Source organism: Boleophthalmus pectinirostris, unplaced genomic scaffold (genome assembly GCF_026225935.1).
Source record: "Boleophthalmus pectinirostris isolate CB_2022bp ecotype Guang Dong unplaced genomic scaffold, ASM2622593v1 HiC_scaffold_8, whole genome shotgun sequence".
NCBI classification, from domain to species: domain Eukaryota; kingdom Metazoa; phylum Chordata; class Actinopteri; order Gobiiformes; family Gobiidae; genus Boleophthalmus; species Boleophthalmus pectinirostris.
The window spans coordinates 27,260,632-27,283,241 of record NW_026571515.1 but is presented as its reverse complement, the minus strand read 5'-3'; the positions used below and the strand labels follow the sequence as shown (position 1 = coordinate 27,283,241).

Here is a 22,610-nt window from a genome sequence, read left to right as displayed (position 1 = left end):
CTCCCACCAAAAACATACTTAGTGTACCTTGTGGTGGGAAGTGGGAGTGCCAACAGATGTATTAAATTGCAGAGTAGGATGACAACAATATTTGTTTTTGTACTGAAATTGTCAATATTTAGAATATATGGAAAGATAAATGCATGAGGTTACTTACAATATGAATCCGGAAGAACCCTATTGAGCTGAAAATGCTGAAATGTAATAATACATTGATGTATCTGAACATTTCCTCTCACATATCCAGGAAATTCTAATGTAATAACTGATTACAACACAAAACAGGGGAAGCAAATGTGGCAGTTGTAGGTGGAGATCAGAACCTGTCGTGGCATGTGCAAGTCAACATGAGCTACATTAATCAATTTTCTTTACAACTGCATATCACATATCTAATGCTGGAAAGAAGGGTTTCAGCAAATAGGGTGGCATTCTCTAGATTTTTCTTCAGATGTGAATTATGACGTAAACAGAGAGGTAGATATATATATATATATATATATATATATATATATATATATATATATATATATATATATATATATATATATATATATATATATATATATATATATATATATATATATGAGAGAGAGAGAGAGAGAGAGAATCGTGATACTGATGGTATAAGGTAATGGAGTCGGTCAACCAACCAACGTTCAGAATATGATCCAAAAAAATAAAAGAATAAAAATAAGAAAGCTGTCACATACAGTAAGCACGTAATGTTGCTTATCACTTTATAGGGGCTACAGCCTATTGGTTACAAAAAGATGACTATGGTGATTAGGAAGAACCTCTGAAGTAACTTTGAGGATGGTTCAACATTACTGCTGCTGCTTCTGGGCAGAGCAATGGGCGTTTTCTACTGATGTCCCAACACCTCCCTCTGGGCTCGTGGTTTAAATCTGGAGAACAAACGGGTGCAAAGTGTCACTAAACATCAGCCACTATGGAGCTGCTCTGCGCGCAGCTCGTCGCTCTGCTCCTGGGCGCCGTCTGCGCTTTGCCGCACGATGGGATCCACTGGACCTACACAGGTAAGAAACAGTCAATGATAACTGGGTGTTGAGTTGTTGAAACGCAGGATTGGGTCAAAGTTTGCTAAAATTACTGCGTCAAGTTAGTTTTACGCTGATTACACCGTGGGTAGAGACCGCGCGTAAAACTTGAATAAGGCAACTTTATTCACTTGTGAACGTGTTAAACAAGAAACTGCAGAGTAAAACTATTTCAGAGAGGATAAAGATCATGGAAAAATACCATGGAAAATTAACTGCAGAGAAAGTGTGTGCGTGTGTAAAAATATTCTACGATACGTAATCCTGAATAAACCACTAGCATGAATAGTTTTGAGGGCAGTGAAAGTCAATCTTAATTTAGATGGATGTGAACGGGGCCTTCAACATTGTAGGGATAGACAATTAAAATGTATAAGAACAACAAGAAAGAAACACTGGTGACATTTTCATAACTGAATCGTAATTATCCCAAATAATGCACGTTTTGTATGTGAACGTTCTGATGAATAAAAAGGCTATAGGGGCTATAGGCTACGTAGCCGTAAACGCTTATATACGTTATAATGTTTTGATATTTATTGTCTTTATTTAAATTGGGATGTTATGTCGATACAGAGATCAGTTGTTGGCTATCCTTAGACCAAAATTATCTAAATAGAATTGTAGGTGGAGATATATATTTTAATTGGCTATGGTATAGGTCATAAAACTCACAAGATAGCAAGATAAGTATTTCAAGATGAGCACAATATTATGTGTTGAACCAATGATGGTATGTGTAATATAATTACATTGTGACAGATATTTTGACAGATTATGTGTCCTCTACCAACCCAGCCTTTTCCTTAAACTTACTTGCATACATGTATTTTGTTAAAATTCTAACTTATACGCTCTTTGATAATACTGTGGTATTTCCTTGTCTTCTCTGTACTCTCAGAGGGGGCTTTGGACCAGATGCACTGGGCCACAAAGTACCCTGCCTGTGGCGGTAAGAAACAATCTCCTATTGACATTCAGAGGAGAAGTGTGAGACACAACCCCGACATGTTACAGCTGGAGCTGACAGGATATGATGCTCAGAAAGGCAACTTTCTCATGTCCAACAACGGGCACTCAGGTATCAAATTATATTGAGAAATACAAAACCTAACCACGGCTGTGTATGAGTACAATAACATCACCCATTTTACATGTTATTTTTCCTCAGTTCAAATTGACCTGCCTCCGACTATGGTTATCACTAAGGGGCTGCCAGGGAAGTACACAGCTGTGCAGATGCACCTACACTGGGGTGGCTGGGACCTAGAAGCCAGTGGAGCTGAGCATACCATTGATGGCATTCGCTACATGGCAGAGGTAAAAATCAAAGGGCCCCGGAGCAGCTGTTTTGAACTTCAGTTTTACACGTTCACTAATGTCCATTAGTCAGTGTCATTGCTGCTTACCGCTGTCAGACCATTTGTCAGCAATATGTCAGTGGCACTTTCACAGCTGCAATGGTTATTTACACTCTTCCCACATAACCCACACAATACTTTGGATGTGTACTTTATGTACGGAAAGGAATTTTTCATCATTCTATTCACAATGATCCTTCATTTTCCCTGTCCACCCTCTGAACTGTAGGCTAGTAGGCTAGTAGTTACCCAAATGAAATAAAAAAGAATATAGTAATGATTTGATATTTTGTATTTAGTTCAGGGTTAACACCTTTTGTTGTTCTTGTAACTGTATGTATAAGACACTTCGGTTATTATGCTGACAAGTTTCTATTTGTCAGTTACTGGTCAGTTAGGAGACTGGCTCTGCTGAGTTGAGACTGCTATGATTTTGTTCTTGTTTTGGTGTGGGTTACGGCCTACAATGTTCAGCAAATAAACAACAAGTTATTAAGAAGTTATTCGAGATACTTCCTTATACCAAATCAACATTTTATATCTTTCAGCTGCACGTGGTCCATTACAACTCTGACAAGTACAAGAGCTTCACAGAGGCCCGAGATAAGACGGATGGCCTGGCAGTGCTGGCCTTTTTCTATGAAGTATGTATGGCACCACTCCACTTTTATCCTTATCTGGAGTCCACTTCACTTCCCTGTGCTTTTGTTTACGGACTACAGGAAGCCTTACAAACATAGGATTGAATTTTCCATAAAAGTGATATATTGTTCAGGCTTTCACACATAACCAAAGCCATAGACAAGTGTGTATTGATAAATCTTTCGCCTTTGAAGTCACTGACACCAGTTTCAATGTCCGGTTCCATACAAGGCCCCATTGACAGTGGACTGCATAGAGAACATTTCTGAATTAATATAGAACTATTTTTTGCACTATTTTGAGAATGAAAATAGAATGATAGAATTTTTACATAATTGTAAGTACAGAAAGATATTATGATAAATTATGGGATGAAAACAACAGAGCCTACTAAACAATAAATAGCATGTTTTAGAATGCACATGGAAGAGGTTAAGTAAAAGCATTACAAGACTCTAACAAACAGAGCCAAAACTAAATGAGCTATTTAATGTACAAGACTTTAGATTAACTAGATTGCACTGAAGATACACCCCAATATATTATGATATGTACAGATAAACCTTGTCATAATCAGAGCTATTGTTGCTCATGCTGACTCTGTGCAAACTTTTTCACTCTCTAACTAAAAGGATCTTAATTATCTATTCTCTGCTCTATTGCTCCTTCTCATGTTAAATCCTGTGGAGTTTGCGTTTGTTTGTCAGAGGTTAGGGTGTTACTGTTTAGACATTACTAAGCAAATCTTATCCTTTTGCCAAATATTTTGATAGTAACTTGATCAACATATTGTTAAGCAATATAACCATGGGACTACATGGGAAACGAATACTATTGATTTGCTATTAAAATATTAGTGTCACTGGCCTGGGTCCTGTCTGGTTTTTGACATAAAGCATAAGACATTGAATGATAAATCCATTAACTGAATTGTAATTTTCAGGATGGACATTTTGAGAACACCTACTACAGTGACTTCATCCACAACTTGGCCAAAATAAAATATTATGGTAAGTTACTCCTTCCCTCAGTGGTAGTCAGATAAAGTAGATCCTAATTTCGATGTGTTTCATTCAGGTCAGTCCATGAACATCTCCAATATTGATGTGCGCTCCATGCTTCCTGAAAACCTGAACCACTTCTTCAGATACCAGGGGTCCCTCACCACACCGCCCTGCTACGAGAGCATCCTGTGGACTGTGTTTGACACTCCCATCACCCTCTCACACAACCAGGTAACAAAACTTTAAATAATTACATTTATTGTCATACAACACTAAAAGAACAATGTCTGTAAATGAGCTGCAAGTCAGGATTCTGTTATACAATTTGCTGTTTAACTGTTACATTGACAATGTTTTTCCTTGGTTTATGGTTAATAAAATAGTTATTACAGGGCTTTTCCACTTGAAAATAATAAGCCACAAAGATCAGTGTTTTCTGTGAGCAAAAATTAACTAAGGGGACTTTTTTTTTTTTTAATTAGCTCCAGTAAGCTGTGCTATTGTTCAACCCCAAATATATGATTGTTGTCCTTTGAAAGCACTTTAAGCCATAATATTAATATGGTAAGGATGTGGAGCCAATTCCTAATAAATAATGATAAGAGTCAACAATTATGGAACGATTTGATATTTCTTTAAAAACCTGTGAATTTCCCATAGAGTCATACAAGCGCCTGCCCTCCATCTGGAATTACCACATGATAAATTTTTAGAAGGTGAACACAGCTTATTGAATGGACCAAATAACCTTGGTATTTTGCACAGATCCGTAAACTTGAAAGCACATTGATGGACATAGATAATAAGACCCTGTGGAATGACTACCGAATCGCTCAGCCTCTCAACGACCGTGTGGTAGAATCCTCCTTTCTCCCACGTCTCGGCAAAGGATGTATGTAAACTCTTATGTGAAAGTTTAATATTTTAGGGTGTATAAATATAAGTGAATAATGCTGTTTGTGCTGTAGCATTTTGTCGCCAAGATGAAATTGAGTCAAAACTTCTCAAGATTGAGGGTTTGATCACATCTATTGGGAAGCAAATGAATTCAGGTAAGAGTTTTATGAACTTAGAATATATTTGATTTATTGGTTGTATGCTAAAGTTTTAAGTTTTTTTTAAGGAGGAATGCGTGGGGCCCGACCCTCCAGGCAAGGTAAGATTGATTTAAACAATAAGAATAGTTTCTGTGTATGCTACTGCAACAAAACAATACATTTTAAAGGAGCATACCCTAAAAGTTCATAATAATATTGTGCAAGACAGATAAGTTTATATACTGTACTGTGGAACATTCCAGACATTATTTATCAGAAAAGTTACATAGTGCACCTTTAAGGATATAACTTATAATGGTCTACACATGACATTTCCAAACGTGTTATACTTTCAGACTCTCGTGGCCTCTTTCCTTTGGTGTTGGACTTCCAGGAGAAGAACTATGGTAGTTATGCATTAGCTCGCCTATCCCAGCCCATGGATTTGGACCAGTTCACTGTCTGCATGCATGTCCGACCTGAAACTGATGGGGTCCACACTGTCCTGTCCTACTCCAGCAACGGCCACGAAAACGAACTCATGATCTCCATAGACAATGAAGTAGGACTGTGGATCGGCAATGAGTTTATCAACCTCCCTCATAATTACAGGGCTCGTGACTGGGTCAACTACTGCATTACCTGGGCTTCCAACACGGGAGGGGCAGAGCTGTGGGTGAATGGGATGGTAGGAGAGCAGAGGTACCTTAAAACAGGGTACAATGTAAGCCCAGGAGGAGTGCTCATCCTAGGGAAAGATCAGGATGGGTTTCTGGGTATCTCCAACTCAGATGCCTTTGTGGGGAAGATGACAGATGTGAATGTTTGGGACTATGTGCTGTCCACAGCAGATATTCGAGACCAAATGTCCTGTGAGAGAAACAGTACAATGGTAGGCAATGTGTTCAGCTGGGGCACTACTCCTCTGAGTCTGTATGGAGGGGTGCAGTTGGATTCTCAGTATAGATGTACATAAGTGAAGTTTCATTGTTTTGAGTGTTTATTCTTAAAATATTCTTTTTGTGCCTTTTTTTCTGGTGAAACTGTCAAAACCAATTTCTGTCCTACTCTATGCATAAAGCATAAAATTCATCAGTTGATATTCATATTATTGCGCAACTTTAAATCTTACATATATTTGACCTATATAAGCTTCTGAAAAGCTATCTTTTCTACTAAATATGTACCTCATAATGCAATGCTGTGTACTGTGCCTTCGTTTGTTAATAAAGGTTTACCAATACATTATCTTCTTTTACGTTTTCTGAATTTTTGGATACAGTTTTACACATTTTAAAACTGTTTTGTGTGAGAATAAACAGACCATACTTAGACTAGGGTTCTCATAAAATGTTATAATTAATTGCATATAACATTTTTGAGATTTTGTAGGATGCATGCCACCTAGCTGAAAAAAGCTTTAGCTATATTTGATTAAAAGTTGATTGGAACAATACATTAAAACTTTAAATAAGAAAAGAGGAATTAAATAGTCCAATAAAATACGTATTTATATAATAAAATAAATACATTTCACATCAACACATCACAAATTCATATCAAAATATGAGTACTATGAATGTACTGACTAGAACCATTGAATAGTACAATTCTTAGAGAATAAATTAAAATGCACTAAATGCAGTAAAGGGCCATAACTGTGACAGTCTGAAACATAACAGTTAGTTAGTACTTCCTGTTTCTTGTTCAGTGCTCCAGTTTCTCTCAGAAGGTTGTGACCTTCTCCTTTTCTCTCCCCAGGCCTTCAGCTTTGGTTAGAGGCAGCTCCCCCTCACCTAGTTTGATCTCCACTCTGTTCCTCTTGGCAAACACCTGAGAGATCTCCAAAAATGTCTGGTTTTTGGTCTCAGGAACCACCACCCAGATGTAGATCAGTGTAACCAAACAGATGCAGGAGAAGATGATGAAGCTGAAGGCGCCCAGGCCTCTCTATAGAATAACACAGGGACATGGAACCATAAATAATAATGTATAGACAGCGGTGGGAGATACAAGGAGATTTATGGGTGTTTGTAAATGAAAAACATTGTTGTTTCTGTTTCGCAAATATTGACATTCCCATTCCCCCACACAAGTGATGCATCGAGGAAGTAAACAGAGAAGGGACTGTAGTGTTGTGTTTTTTTAGCAATGTTGTTCCCAAAGATAAACAAGTCTAAATTAACCTCCAATAGTATGGACTGGGTTAAAACTTCCATTATATTGTGAAGTTATTGCATGTATACAGACAGATTTGTGAATCTTAATTGTTAAGTTAGATAAAAAGGTCTCTGTAAGTTTTAGGAATAGCTCAATCTTTTTTAAATTTTATTTTGATGATTGGTTTGTGTAGTCTCTCTATCACCAAGCACCAAAGTACATCTCTGACATGCTAGTGCCATATGAACCATTTCTTTATTGTGATTTTAATGCCTTTCTTATTCTGTAAAGCACTTTGAATTACTTTGTGTATGAATTGTGCTATACAAATAAACCTGCCTTGCCTAATTATGGCATAATGCCACTGAATCCTGAGATATTCAGAGAAAACCATTCATTGAAAGCAAGTGGCACTAAAGATTCTAGTCTATGCAATCGCAGTAACCAGTGACCAAGTTGGAAAAAAAATCTGCTGTAACCTTAACTGTACCTCAAGACAATAGCAATATTTCACAGACCTCCAGAAAAGGGAAGACCAGTCCCACAATGAAGTTGGAGAGCCAATGCACAGACCCTGCCACCATGAAGGCAGCGGGCCGTGCAGACTGCCTGAACATCTCAGTGGTGAGGACATACGGGATGGGACCTGCAAACAGAGAAAACCACAAAATCAACTCTTTCTCAGACACTGCATCAGTCTTCAGGGCCTAAATGATATTCAGGTCTCAAACAGTTAAACACGTGTCATTACAAGTCTGCTTGGTCAAAACATCACTTGAGTTAATGGAGAGGTAATGGGTGTGGGTGAATAAGCAGTACTCACTGGGGCCAATGGCGTGGCCAATGACGTAGATGATGACACAGGAGATACTGATATAGGGCATCCACGTCACAGAGTCCTTTCAGAACAAAACTCTTATCAGCATCGGACCAAACAATGTTATTTTTGTACTTTAAATAAGAAATACATTTTAGTTCAGTTCATATTTCAAAAGTTGTAAAACAAAACAACTGAATAGCCTACATTTGTTACACATAATTAGCTATGTTTTTTTTTTTTTTTTTTTATACATCAGATCCCTTTTTTATCCTAGCTTGGGATGGGTACTAGTGCCCACTGAGAAGTAGATCAGTGCAAGACTAGGCTTATTTTAGCCACCTATTTGGAAGGAAAAAAGTTTATCGAAAGAAACTTAAGAACAGGAATATACAACAACCACTCCCTCTCAAAACTATGAGAAAGACTGCAGCTAGTATACTGCATGAGGCATAAGATTGTTATTGAATTCTACTTGATTCTAGGTGGATACTTGCCCTTCCATTTCCTGAGTTGTATGTGAATCAAACTGAAACTGCACATATAACTATAGGCCTATTGAATTTCATGTTTTCATCACTTTTAAATTATGCAGTAAATTGCTGCTTTTTGTAATGTTTGCCCTCTGTCTCTGTCTGGCTTTTCTTTTACCATTGTCCTGTGCGGAAAAGTAGTGGGGCCCAGGTGGCCTCAGCCTGGTTTAGTGGTGAGTGTGTGGTCAGTAATTCTCATGCCTCAGCACTGCTTCACTCTTTAACATCTCTATGATCTCAGAAAACAGAAATCCAGTCATCTATGGGCTGTCTGCAACACTGGAGCAAATACAGCAGAATTAATGAGCTGTTGGAGAAAAAAGTCTTAGTACTAAAATAAATAATGCTACTGATGAACTGTAGACAGGCTAAATTGTGTGTATAAATGAATTTTTAAATGGATTAAATTGGTATTTTATGGGCCTACATTTTTAACATCATATTTGTTTTACATAGACCTTCCAAGGATCTGGAGGTGGAAATGAGAAATATGTATTTTTGCTTTTGTCTAGGTCACTGCTTTTTATGTGAATTATCCCAGCTCAATGGTATGTATACATTTGAATAAGCAATTAAATAGTTTACTTACTTTTAAGTCATACAAACAGTGTTTTGGTAAGTAACTGAATATGTGTATAAAATCTCTCAGGCATCCAGGTAGAGAAAATAATTGGTTTGAGAGGGGTAACTCCATCCTCAAACTTACATCAAAACAAACAAAGAAAACAATAGGGATAGCCAGGTCAAGCCCAAAGGTATGAAAGCTCCATTATGGCCCCGAATGATTCTGCTAATATAACCCCACACTCAGCGCAGTTTCAATAGCCCTAACTAACAGAAACTGTAAATAAGTAGGTTTGTTAGTACACAGTAGTTTCATTGTAGTTAGCTCCTCCCTAGAGGCAGATATAAGGAAGTGTCCACCAGCGTCTGACCAGAACTGAAGAAGCTGCTTGGATGAACTGCGAAAGGTATTTGACCAAGTAAACTTTTGTCCATTTGACAAATTAAATTTCTGCTTTTGTCAAGTAACTGAATACATGAACTGAAAATACATATTTAAAATGAATAACTGTAAATTTTGTCTTCAAACTATACAAAACCAGTGAGAAAAATATAAAACACTGCTCTTGTGGTGCTCGCAGTGCGTTTTCCTTTTCGAATTAGAAGTAAAGCAAATGTTACTCCAACAGTGAAACAAGCATAAAGCTGTTTTTAATCCTATGTTGTACTTTTACACCATAATTTAAATGCACCTTGATGTAAAAGTATTCCAAGTATTCAGACTATAGTATTTGGACCGCGTACCAGAATACATTGCGAAATACATTTTAATGCAGATATCCGGTAACTGAAAACATTTTTTGTATTTTCCCCATCACTGTATATGGGTCCACACCTTCTCGCAAAATGAAAAACAGACTACAACAGCATAGCAAATAGCAACAGAAATTGCTATTTATAATGAAGCCACAGGCAAATGCCACATGTTAGTAACTTTATGAAGGTGAAGGTACTTTAGGAAACAAGCATTTTGTTTCCTCTGACACCCTCTGTTGCTTATCTAAGAATTAACACCCCTGCTTTGAGCCACTAGAGGGCAGCAGAGTAACATGATTTTATGTGATACCTGCACGTTGAGAGCCACAGTCAGTAACACACAGGCACCACAGCAGATCCCAAAGCCACTGAGCAGCAAGAGACGGCGTCCAGAGGCTTCTATAATGAAAACCTAAAAAATGTCAAAATAACAATAACCTTTTATTTTAACCAAGTGAGTAATATATTCTATATTCTTAATATAGAATATACCTTTATTCTTAACTAAACAGTGAGTGTTGAAATAGCATGACACCTTACAGTTATAGGGTACTCACGGCAGCTATGGTCATGAAGACATTGACTGCACCAGTTCCCACGGTCACATACTGGATATCACTGGGCTTGACCCCAGCAGTGGCATAAATACTGTCTGCATAATAGTAAATCTGTGAAGAGAAAAAATAGTATGTACAGTATGCTATCTTAACTTAATTTAATTGTTATTGTGCAATGGGCATATTTAAAGGTGCACAATGTAACTTTTCTAGTGGAAGGTCTGTGCTTTTCTCCAAGGATATGTCATTGTTCTGCCCGAAATGTTCCCCAGTATGACATTAAACAGCTCTACCATACATTTATTAAATTACTATAATTTTATAGCTGAAAAATACCTAGAAAAACAGGCATTCCCTACTGCGAGCGGGGTTGCAAAATTATAATAACATTTATTTATAGTCAACATTGCATATTCATTTGGTGTAGGCAACAGTAATAGGTATATATATATATATATATATATATATATATATATATATATATATATATATATATATATATATATATATATATATATATATATATATATATATATGTATATATATATATATATATATATATATATATATATATATATATATATATATATATATATATATATATATATATATATATATATATATGCACACACATTTTTAGCAAAGTATATAAAATAGGCTATTTTAAGATGACTGAGACGACTTGACAGACAGGGATGGGCACAAAGACGGTTCCTTTACCGCGTTGACCCCGGACAGTTGCTGGCCCATGTTCATGACAACAATGGAGATGAGCTGCCAGCGGAGAGAGCGTTTCGACAACAGCGCGAGCACGGACAGATGACCCTCTGCTCGCTCCGACTGGTCCTCCACCCGCATCTCTGACAACTCTTCATCCACGTCCTCCCAGCCCCTCAGACGCTGCAGTCCTGGTGCAGATGAAATCAGTAATAAAGCAGTGATAAAATGTAATCTGGAATTTTAATCATAGCTCATAGTACACCTTTGATATAAACCTAACGGCAACTGAAAATGATGTGTCTTGCTCATGGACACAATAGCATGAATTGAACCACAAACCTCCAGGTTACGGGGCAAGATTCTCAATTGTGCTTTTTTTAAAATCTGATCTATTTTTTTTCACCTTTTCTTGCGGTCTTCTCGTCCCCTCTCGTTATGAGCATGTACCTTGGGCTCTCAGGGAAAAATGGCAGCAGCAGGAGCTCGATCACGGCAGGGATGGCAGTGAGGCCCAACATCAGAGTCCAGCCTACAAACACAGGCCAGTTCAAAAAACAATCAGGAAAAATATAAATATATAAATTCAATGTGAATCTACAAAGCAAACGAATGAATTTATATTATCAACAAAATAACACAATTATGTTCAAAAAGAAAAACACTATGTTCAACAATATATGGTCATTGAAATAATTATCTGGATTTTACTAGAACACATAATGAACTTTATAAAAAAAATGCAGTACACTTGTATTTTTTTGACACAAACTGACTTACTCACTACAATGAATAATGTGTTAAATTCATGTATGACTAGAAGATAGACTCAAGAGCCTTCACATAGAAAAAGAAAATGCTGAGCTTTGCTTTTGCTCTTGCTCTTACTTCTGCTCCTGCCTCAATTGATGAAGCAATAAAAACACAATTCTAGTGAATGCGTGTTTGCCCCTTTACCTTCTAAGAGCCAATAAATATAAATCAATAAAACAGTAAAGATTCATAAATATGGGCTGAGTGTGTGTGGTCTATACTCTTACCTGTGCTGTTTCCCAGTATGTTTTTTATCCCCAGGACCTGTGCACTGAGGATGCCGATGGTGATGAAGAGTTCTGGTACAATACCAATAGCTCCTCTCAGGTTTTTGGGAGAGATCTCACCCAGGTACATAGGCACCACATTAGATGACAACCCTGTTAAGATGAATACATTTTAATGCCTATGTTACACTTCCATGTTGTGTAATAAATACTTAAATGAATTATTTATGCCTGCACAGATGCCCACTATAAATCTGGCTACAATTATAATCTCATAGGATTTTGAGATCTCACTGACTCCCATCATGACAGCAGGGACAATGGAGAAGATGTTATTGAAGAGGAGAGTACCCTTCCTATGAAATACAAATCAAAATATACATATTGTCTTTGCATTTGCCTTGTATGTCCATTCAGTTTAACATTTTTACCTTCCTAGTTTGTTGACCAGTGGAGCCACCATCAGTGACCCAAAAAATCCCCCCATTGGATACATGGAGACAGAGAGGGACCACAGCAGAGTGAGGAAGTTCTCCTCCATTGGCTTGTTGTAGCGCCCCAAGTATGTGGCATTGTAAAACTCTTTCATGTACTATAAAAGGAAATTAAATAAGGCAATATAGTGACAAAACAGACTTGGGATTTGTTGATATGTTTTTACCAGAGCAGGAGAGTTAACCACAGCCACATTGTATCCATATTGGAAAGATGAGCCAAATGCAGATATGAGGGTTGCCAGGGCAAGGACCATGGTTAATCTCTGTCAAAGAAAATAGGCATCAAAGTGTAAAGTATTGAATATAAAAATGGTAATTAAAAGTGCATTTAGGTGATTTTTTTATTTTGTAAAATAGACTGGACATATCTTGTAGCACTGTAATTTTTGTTGTGCTACAAGAATTTAATTGTGCTTGAACAATAGCTATTTAGGTCTACACAAATTATGAAATACCTACATAATAGAGACAAAAACCAACCAATTGAAAAATACATCTAAATATAGTAAAATACGATGGTGTTTGGTCTGGTCAGTTGGCTGCCTCTTACACTTGCCTTTGGCCTATCTAGTAATTTGTCATGCATACAAAGTTCATGCGCCATCAGAGTATCCTGGATATGGAGACTGGTTAGACTGGTTGTTATTGTAACTCGCTTACAGCACAGATATAGCAAGGAGCTAAACAAGTAGCAAAATTGCTTATTTAAGTCTGTTTAACAGATTGCTAACAACAAAAAAAGAACATTCAAGTCGAGTCTTACAGCATCAGTTTAGTTCAAGAGCAACATCAACAACCACAGAAGTTAACCTGGTGTTAAAAGTGATTGTATTAAACAGTAGATTGCGTCATTTTGTATATAAGTATACAGTATTATTACTTAAAAAGACCTGGCAGTATTTTGATTCGCTTTGGGAAAGTTGATGCTCGTACCATATTTATTACTTTAGTTCGCACATCCCCAGCATTCATAGTATCCTGAATACTATCATAATACCCCAGCGAGAGTATCCTGTGTTTTTCATAACCGGAATGCTGGCTTATCCAGGATAATGAAATATGGATACTGCGTGTGCATGGACTCTCTCAAAACCAGGATACCCAAAAAACACGTTAATAACCGGGATACTCGTGCGAATGTTTACGCACTGATTGCATAATTCATACTGACTCACCCCTCTCCTCTCGTGTGTTTCTGCAGCCTGTCTCCCCCCCATGACAGCAGTCTATGTCTTGACTCTTTTGAGCAGTTACCACATGGCGCTGGATCAGGGATGCCCTTTAGACGCTCGGCTCTGCTTTATGGCCTCGCTCTGTTTATGGTTCCACAGCCGCTGACGGTGCGTTTGGGTTGAGGGTGGATTCGGTAAAATACAGTTCAGATATGTTTGTCATGATGCGTTTATGGCACCTTTAAGCTGAATTCTCCTGGTGGGATTTGCAGCTGTTGGAATTGTTTTTGATCATGATATTATAGAACAAATGATTGTCGGCTGGCTCCAACGCAGAGAAATCACATAATGACAAGCAATAAAACTCATTTAATGCTTTTATTACAATCTGTTGTAATTACACAAATAAGTACTGGAACAAAACAATACATTTGAAGGAGCTCACCGCCATTGAGGTCCATCACAATACTGTACAAGACGGATAAATTTAATACCATACTGTAGAACGTCCCAGGCATTTTTTACCAGAAAAGTTACACAGTGCATCTTTAAAATATTCTCAACTTCAGCTGAAATGGAATGTGTGCCTTTTTTCCTGGTGGAACTGCCAAAACCAATTATCTATTCCTTTTCCATTTTCTGATTTTTTTTGATATATTTTTAGACATTATAAAACTGTTTTGCGTGAGAATAAACAGACCATACTTAGACTAGGGTTCTCATAAAATGTTATAATTAATTGCATATACAATTTCTGAGATTTTGTAGGATGCATGCCACCTAGGTGAAAAAAGCTTTAGCTTTAGTTGATTAAAAGTTGATTGGAACAATACATTAGCACCTTTAATATGAAAAGAGGAATTAAATTGTTCAAAATCAAATAGATATTTACATAATAAAATAAATACATTTTACATCAACACATTGCAAATCCAGACCAAAATAGTGCAGAGCATGGCTAGAGCCACTGGAGAGTACAATTCTTAGAGAATAAATTAAAAAGCGGTAAAGGGCCATAACTGTGACAGTCTGAAACATAACAATTAGTTAGTACTTCCTGTTTCTTGTTCAGTGCTCCAGTTTCTCTCAGAAGGTTGTGACCTTCTCCTTTTCTCTCCCCAGGCCTTCAGCTTTGGTTAGAGGCAGCTCCTTCTCGCCTAGTTTGATCTCCACTCTGTTCCTCTTTGCAAACACCTGAGAGATCTCCAAAAATGTCTGGTTTTTGGTCTCAGGAACCACCACCCAGATGTAGATCAGTGTAACCAAACAGATGCAGGAGAAGATGATGAAGCTGAAGGCGCCCAGGCCTCTCTATAGAATAACACAGGGACATGGAACCATAAATAATAATGTATAGACAGCGGTGGGAGATACAAGGAGATTTATGGGTGTTTGTAAATGAGAAACATTGTTGTTTCTGTTTTACAAATATTGACATTCCCATTCCCCCACACAAGTGATGCATCAAGGAAGTAAACAGAGAAGGGACTGTAGTGTTGTGTTTTTTAGCAATGTTGTTCCCAAAGATAAACAAGTCTAAATTAACCTTCAATAGTATGGACTGGGTTAAAACTTCCATTATACTGTGAAGTTATTGTGTGCATAAAGATAGATTTGTGAATCTTAAATTGGATTAAAAGGTCTCTGTAAGTTTTAAGAACAGTTCATATTTCCCTTTTTAAATTTTATTTTGACGATTGGTTTGTGTAGTCTCTCCATCACCAAGCACCAAAGTACATCTCTGACATGCTAGTGCCATATGAACCATCTCGCTCTCTGAGGACCTCAGGGGCCGGCCTCCTGCTGTGCCCAGAGTCAGGACTAAACACGGGGAGTCAGGGTTTCAGTTTTATGCAACTAAAACCTGGAAGTCGTCCTGAAAATATGAGATTGGCCCCTACTATGTTTATGTTTAAAACCAGGCTGTTTTTAAATGTGCACATGACTGAAATGTTTTCATTCTGCACTCTTCTATTTTAATCTTAATTTTATAATCATTATTCACTCATATATTAGTTTTTATAGTGATTTTAATGCCTTTCTTATTCTGTAAAGCACTTTAAATTAATTGTGGGTGAATTGTGCTATACAAATAAACTTGCTTTGCCTAAATACCTGGGATATTCTAAATCCATTCACTGAAAGCAAGTAGCACTGTCTTGAAAGTAAAGTACAGTATACATTCACAGCAATGAGCTGCTGTAATATCCACCTCAGATGTACCTCAAGACAATAGCAATATTTCACAGACCTCCAGAAAAGGGAAGACCAGTCCCACAATGAAGTTGGAGAGCCAATGCACAGACCCTGCCACCATGAAGGCAGCGGGCCGTGCAGACTGCCTGAACATCTCAGTGGTGACTACATACGGGATGGGACCTGCAAACAGAGAAAACCACAAAATCAACTCTTTCTCAGACACTGCATCAGTCTTCAGGGCCTAAATGATATTCAGGTCTCAAACAGTCAAACACGTCTCATTATAAGTCTGCTTGGTCAAAACATCACTTGAGTTAATGGAGAGGTAATGGGTGTGGGTGAATAAGCAGTACTCACTGGGGCCAATGGCGTGGCCAATGACGTAGATGATGACACAGGAGATACTGATATAGGGCATCCACGTCACAGAGTCCTTTCAGAACAAAACTCTTATCAGCATCTGACCAAACAATGTTATTTTTGTACTTTAAATAAGAAATACATTTTAGTTCAGTTCATATTTCAAAAGTTGTAAAATAAAACAACTGTATACATTTGGTGGTATATAATTAGTTAAAGGTTTTTACATAAAATCGCTTTTTTATCCAGGCTTGGGACAGTTGCAACACATAGTCAGAATATAAGTATTCAGAATATAGTTATTTTCCTAAATTAAAAGGCATAATGACAGTACTTCATCATGCAATTTTCGCTTTGAACTACAGAGTACTAATGAGAAAAAAAGAAAACATCCCTCTTGCAATGTGTGCATGTGTGATTTTTTTTGTCTCTAATTAGACAGATATTAATGCATAACAAACAGCAACTAAAATAAAGCTATTTGTAATTGTATCATGTTCTGTACACTGCAATATAATGGCAACCCTGTGTAAAAGTATTCAGAGTATTCAGAATACATTTATCCTGATTAACCCATGTACCAAAATAAATTACAAGATACATTTTCATTCTGGTATTCAGTATTCTGTAACTAAATAAATTTTCAAAGTATTCTTCCCATCAATGCATATAGTCTACACTAGTGCCCCCTCATGAGAAGTGAATCAGTGCAGGCATGTTTTAGGCACCTATTTGAAGAAACAGCAAGTAATATACAGTAATATACAAAAAACACAAACCATCCCTTCTCAAAACTATCTGCAGAAAGACTGACAGCTAGGAAAAGTCTATTGCCTTAGACTGAATTGCAAACTAGTTTCTGTCTGATGAGGCATAACATTGTATTTGAATTCTACTTGATTCTAGGTGGATACTTGCACTTTCATTTCCTGAGTTGTATTTGAATCAGACAGAGACTGCACATATAACTATAGGCCTATTGAATCTCACGTTATCATCACTTTTAAATTGTACAATAACTTGCTGCTTTTTGTAATGTTTGCCCTCTGTCTCTGTCTGGCTTTTCTTTTACCATTGTCCTGTGTGGAAAAGTAGTGGAGCCCAGGTGGCCTCAGCCTGGTTTAGTGGTGAGTGTGTGGTCAGTAATTCTCATGCCTCAGCACTGCTTCACTCTTTAACATCTCTATGATCTCAGAAAACAGACGTCCAGTCATCTATGGGCTGTCTGCAACACTGGAGCAAATACAGCAGAATTAATGAGCTGTTGGAGAAAAAGTCTTAGTGGTCCATTACCTCTATAAATTAATGGAATATAAACTATAATTAATAGTACTAAAATAAATAATGCTACTGATGAATTATAGGCAGGCTAAATTGTGTGTCTAAATGGTCTGATTGACAGCATGAATTTTATGGATTGAATTGATGTGTAACTATAAAATGCATGAAGTGGTACATAAGAATTTTACAGGCTATATTTTGAACATAATATTTTTAAGATAAACCTTACCAGGGTTTAGCCTGTTGCAAACATAATTCCACTTTTGTGTAGGTCACTACTTTTTATGTGAATTATCCCTGATCAATGCATATATTCAAATGAGCAATTAAATATAGTTCTAGTCTACCCACTTTTAAATCATGCAAACAGTGGGAAGTACCTGAATAAATGTAGGTGTGAATATACATATCCATTGAGAGGTAAAGGAAATCCTGTGTTGCATTTTTCCCCATAATTTAAATGCAGCTCGATGTAAGTACTGTAGGCTATTCCAATTGTGTATTCTATGTATTGGAATATGAATACAAAACTACATTTTAATGCAAGTATTCTGTAATTGAATACATTTTTGTCACTGCATACGAAACCGAAAACAAGAAATTGTGCTTCTTGTTGTTATCCTCAATGAAAGTTGATAAAGATGCTGCCTGCAAAGCTGCTCTTACATCTACTTAGAATCATGCCTAGCTACGCAAATGTCAAAGTTAGTAGCCCTACTGTATCAAGGTAAAGACACTCAAAGAAACAAGCATTTTGTTTCCTCTGGTGCCCTCTGTTGTTAATGTAAGCATTAACAGCCCTGTGATATACTCCTCCTGCTTTGAGCCACTAGAGGGCAGCAGAGTAACATGAGTATATGTGATACCTGCAAGTTGAGAGCCACAGTCAGTAACACACAGGCACCACAGCAGATCCCAAAGCCACTGAGCAGCAAGAGACGGCGTCCAGTGGCTTCTACAATGAAAACCTAAAAAAAGTCCAAAAAAACAATAACCTTTTATTTTAACTAAGTGAGTAGTATTAGGTCCTATATTCTTAACTAAACAGTGAGTGTTGAAATAGCATGACACCTTACAGTTATAGGGTACTCACTGCAGCTATGGTCATGAAGACATTGACTGCACCAGTTCCCACGGTCACATACTGGATATCATTGGGCTTGACCCCAGCGGTGGCATAAATACTGTCTGCGTAATAGTAAATCTGTGGAGAAAATAGAATGTACAGTATGCTATCTTGATTTATCGGGCAATGGGCATATTTAAGTTGTTGCTTTGTATCAACAAAAATAATTAAATGGAAAAAATATACAATTATAGTAACACACACACACACACACACACACATAGACAGACAGGGATGGGCACAAAGACGGTTCCTTTACCGCGTTGACCCCGGACAGTTGCTGGCCCATGTTCATGACAACAATGGAGATGAGCTGCCAGCGGAGAGAGCGTTTCGACAACAGCGCGAGCACGGACAGATGACCCTCTGCTCGCTCCGACTGGTCCTCCACCCGCATCTCTGACAACTCTTCATCCACGTCCTCCCAGCCCCTCAGACGCTGCAGTCCTGGTGCAGATGAAATCAGTAATAAAGCAGTGATAAAATATAAACTGGAACTTTTATACTATAGCTTCTTATTGGATAGGCTTTCTCAAAACATTCCATAAATAAGCAAAAATAACAAATTCAGTCACGTGCGTTCAAAAAACACGCATTCTTACAGTGAGGTTGCTTCTCCACAGATATGACCTGCAACTTGGCCTGGTGGCACCCAAGGAGACAACCAGAAAAAAGTACATACATAGTACACCACTGATAGGGGCCATTGGAAACACATAAACACTTCCTGTATTTTTCAGTCTGATCTATTTTTTTCACCTTTTCTTGCGGTCTTCTCGTCCCCTCTCGTTATGAGCATGTACCTTGGGCTCTCAGGGAAAAATGGCAGCAGCAGGAGCTCGATCACGGCAGGGATGGCAGTGAGGCCCAACATCAGAGTCCAGCCTACAAACACAGGCCAGTTCAAAAAAAACAATCAGCGAAAATATACATACATCAATTCAATGTGAATCTATAAATCAAACTAATTAATATTCGAAACAAAATAACACAATAATGATGAAAAAAGAAAAACACTATGATCAACAATGTGTTGGAGCCATACACCTTGTGCCTCCCGCCACTGTGTGGCGCCAGTTCTAATTTGTTCTACTATTACCTGCCCGGGGAGGGGGGAGAAAAGGTGCACACAGGTGTTGAAATGTGGAGGTACACAGTCTTTTGACCGTCGTCTATGGAGGGCTGAGTCTATGTATTTTGGATGGCTATAAGGTATGCCAATAAACAATCGAGGAATACAGTATTTTGACTCTTTTGTGGAAGACACACGTCCGAGACACCACACATGCTGCAGTCATAGCGGACCTTGCACAGGGTCGCTACAATGTATAATAAATACAAAATAAAATACTTATTTGATTTTATTAGAACACATACTGAACTCTTATTGGTAGTAATGCACTACACTTTCTACGCACAAATTCACTTCAGTGAATAATGTGTTAAATTCATGTATGACTTAGACTCAAGAGGCTTCACATAGAAAAAGAAAATGCTGAGCTTTGCTATTGCTCTTGCTCTTATTTCTGCTCCTGCCTCAGATGATGAAGTAATAAAAACACAATTCTAGTGAAGGCATCTTTGCCTCTTTACCATGTAAGCCAATAAATCAATAAAACAGTAAAGATTCATAATTAAATAATATTGACAACCATAAATATAGGTTGAGTGTGTGTGGTCTATACTCTTACCTGTGCTGTTTCCCAGTATGTTTTTTATCCCCAGGACCTGTGCACTGAGGATGCCGATGGTGATGAAGAGTTGTGGTACAATGCCAATAGCTCCTCTCAGGTTTTTGGGAGAGATCTCACCCAGGTACATAGGCACCACATTAGATGACAACCCTGTTAAGATGAATACATTTTAATACCTATGTTACACTTCCATGTGTAATAAGTACTTAAATTAATTATCCATGCCTGCACAGATGCCCACTATAAATCTGGCTACAATTATAATCTCATAGGATTTTGAGATCTCACTGACTCCCATCATGACAGCAGGGACAATGGAGAAGATGTTATTGAAGAGGAGAGTACCCTTCCTATGAATTACAAATCAAAATATACATATTGTCTTTGCATTTGCCTTGTATGTTCATTCAGTTTAACATTTTTACCTTCCTAGTTTGTTGACCAGTGGAGCCACCATCAGTGACCCAAAAAATCCCCCCATTGGATACATGGAGACAGAGAGGGACCACAGCAGAGTGAGGAAGTTCTCCTCCATTGGCTTGTTGTAGCGCCCCAAGTATGTGGCATTGTAAAACTCTTTCATGTACTATAAAAGGAAATTAAATAAGGCAATATAGTGATAAAAATAGACTTTTATGGGATTTGTTGATAGGTTATTACCAGAGCAGGAGAGTTAACCACAGCCACATTGTATCCATACTGGAAAGATGAGCCAAATGCAGATATGAGGGTTGCCAGGGCAAGGACCATGGTTAATCTCTGTCAAAGAAAATAGGCATCAAAATATAACATATAGAGCTATAAATAATATTAAAGGTACAGTTCTGTGATTTTTTTTTTGGTTTTAGTAAAACAGATATAATTGAAGATGTTTTGTAACAATGTAATTTCACAATTGTGTTTGAATAATATCCATCACAATTTATTATTATTATTACAAACTACATAACAGAAAGAGGCCTAGTACAACCATAACTTCTTTAAAATCAATCAATTTAAAAATGCATATAATGAAGTAGGTCTACTGCAAAATGTGATTAGAGTTTGGTCTAGTAGCAATTTGTCATTTTATGTACAAAGTATACACCAAATTAAATTTGTACAGATCATTTTGATGAACACATATCATTGAATATTCCCAACAATGATTGCATACTTCATACTGACTCACCCCTCTCCTCTCGTGTGTTTCTGCAACCGTTTTTTCCTCCATGACAGTAGCCTAAGTTTTGACTCTTTTCAGCTGTTACCATATGGCGTTGTGTGGACAGCACTGGACCAGGGATGCCCTTTGGACGTACGATTACAGAACGCTCGGCTCTGCTTTATGGCCTAGCTCTGTTTATGGTTCCACAGCTGCTGACGGTGCGTTTGGTTTGAGGGAGGATTTGGTAAAATACAGTTCAGATATGTTTGTCATGATGCGTTTATGGCAAATTTAAGATGAATTCTCCTGGTGGGATTTGCAGCTGTTGGAATTGTTTTTGATCATGATATTATAGAACAAATTATTGTCTGCTGGCTCCAACTCAGAGAAATCACATAATGACAAGCAATAAAACTCATTTAATGGTTTCAGTGGGAAATGATTACAATCTGTTGTAATTATACTAAAGCAAACTCTTTAAAAACACCAAATGTTTCATTTCTATCAAGGCACTAAAGTATGTGTCAAACATTAAATTATGTTTGTTTTTTTTTTGTTTGTTTTTTTTTTTTGGGGGGGGGGGGGGGGTCTCTCTAGTTTGTATGTGCTTGGAACTGGCACAAATATTATGCACTGTTATAGTATACACATCTCTTTTGCAACTTGCTTATACCTTGAGCTGGAAATAAACTTAGATTTAGACAAAGTTTATTAATCCACAAAGGAAATTATTTGGATGAATAAAGGATTGTTTGTATGTGAATTTATATCTTTAAACAGCTATTTAAAGAAACAAATGTTAAAAAAAAAAAAAAAACACCACTTTAAGCTACTTTTAAACTTCACTTTGGGCAAAGTACAAAGTACAAATAAACAAAAAAAACG

General features: G+C 37.3%; 3 protein-coding genes across 4 annotated transcripts; 1 reads left to right on the top strand and 2 right to left on the bottom strand.

The window, feature by feature from the left end:
- Window positions 1-786: 786 nt before the first annotated feature.
- Window positions 787-13,004, bottom strand: LOC110164987 (solute carrier family 2, facilitated glucose transporter member 5-like). Its single transcript, XM_055165913.1, has 12 exons — window positions 12,911-13,004; window positions 12,681-12,841; window positions 12,481-12,605; window positions 12,250-12,402; window positions 11,616-11,741; window positions 11,213-11,400; window positions 10,493-10,603; window positions 10,246-10,347; window positions 8,089-8,164; window positions 7,784-7,911; window positions 6,902-7,055; window positions 787-908 (listed from the first exon to the last, which is right to left on the bottom strand). Exons 1-12 carry the CDS (start codon window positions 12,998-13,000, stop codon window positions 787-789), a joined length of 1,536 nt encoding a protein of 511 aa, XP_055021888.1. The 5' UTR covers window positions 13,001-13,004.
- On the top strand, window positions 924-6,353 carry ca6 (carbonic anhydrase VI). Its single transcript, XM_055166009.1, has 10 exons — window positions 924-1,040; window positions 1,963-2,142; window positions 2,233-2,381; window positions 2,971-3,066; window positions 4,008-4,074; window positions 4,142-4,299; window positions 4,834-4,960; window positions 5,037-5,120; window positions 5,192-5,224; window positions 5,462-6,353. The coding sequence occupies exons 1-10, from the start codon at window positions 953-955 to the stop codon at window positions 6,079-6,081; spliced, it is 1,602 nt and encodes a 533-aa protein (XP_055021984.1). The 5' UTR covers window positions 924-952; the 3' UTR covers window positions 6,082-6,353.
- A 1,278-nt stretch (window positions 13,005-14,282) lies between the features above and the next one.
- LOC110164709 (solute carrier family 2, facilitated glucose transporter member 5-like) lies at window positions 14,283-21,881 on the bottom strand. Of its 2 annotated transcripts, XM_020929810.2 has the most exons (12): window positions 21,750-21,881; window positions 21,239-21,337; window positions 21,004-21,164; window positions 20,804-20,928; window positions 20,576-20,728; window positions 19,644-19,769; window positions 19,144-19,331; window positions 18,852-18,962; window positions 18,625-18,726; window positions 16,475-16,550; window positions 16,170-16,297; window positions 14,283-15,229 (listed from the first exon to the last, which is right to left on the bottom strand). In XM_020929810.2, the coding sequence occupies exons 1-12, from the start codon at window positions 21,789-21,791 to the stop codon at window positions 15,005-15,007; spliced, it is 1,536 nt and encodes a 511-aa protein (XP_020785469.2). In that variant the 5' UTR covers window positions 21,792-21,881; the 3' UTR covers window positions 14,283-15,004. The 2 variants fall into 2 exon arrangements, with proteins under 2 accessions (XP_020785469.2, XP_055021985.1); XM_055166010.1 differs by lacking the exons at window positions 20,804-20,928; window positions 21,239-21,337; window positions 21,750-21,881 and having other exon boundaries at window positions 21,004-21,123.
- Between the last annotated feature and the right edge of the window lie 729 nt (window positions 21,882-22,610).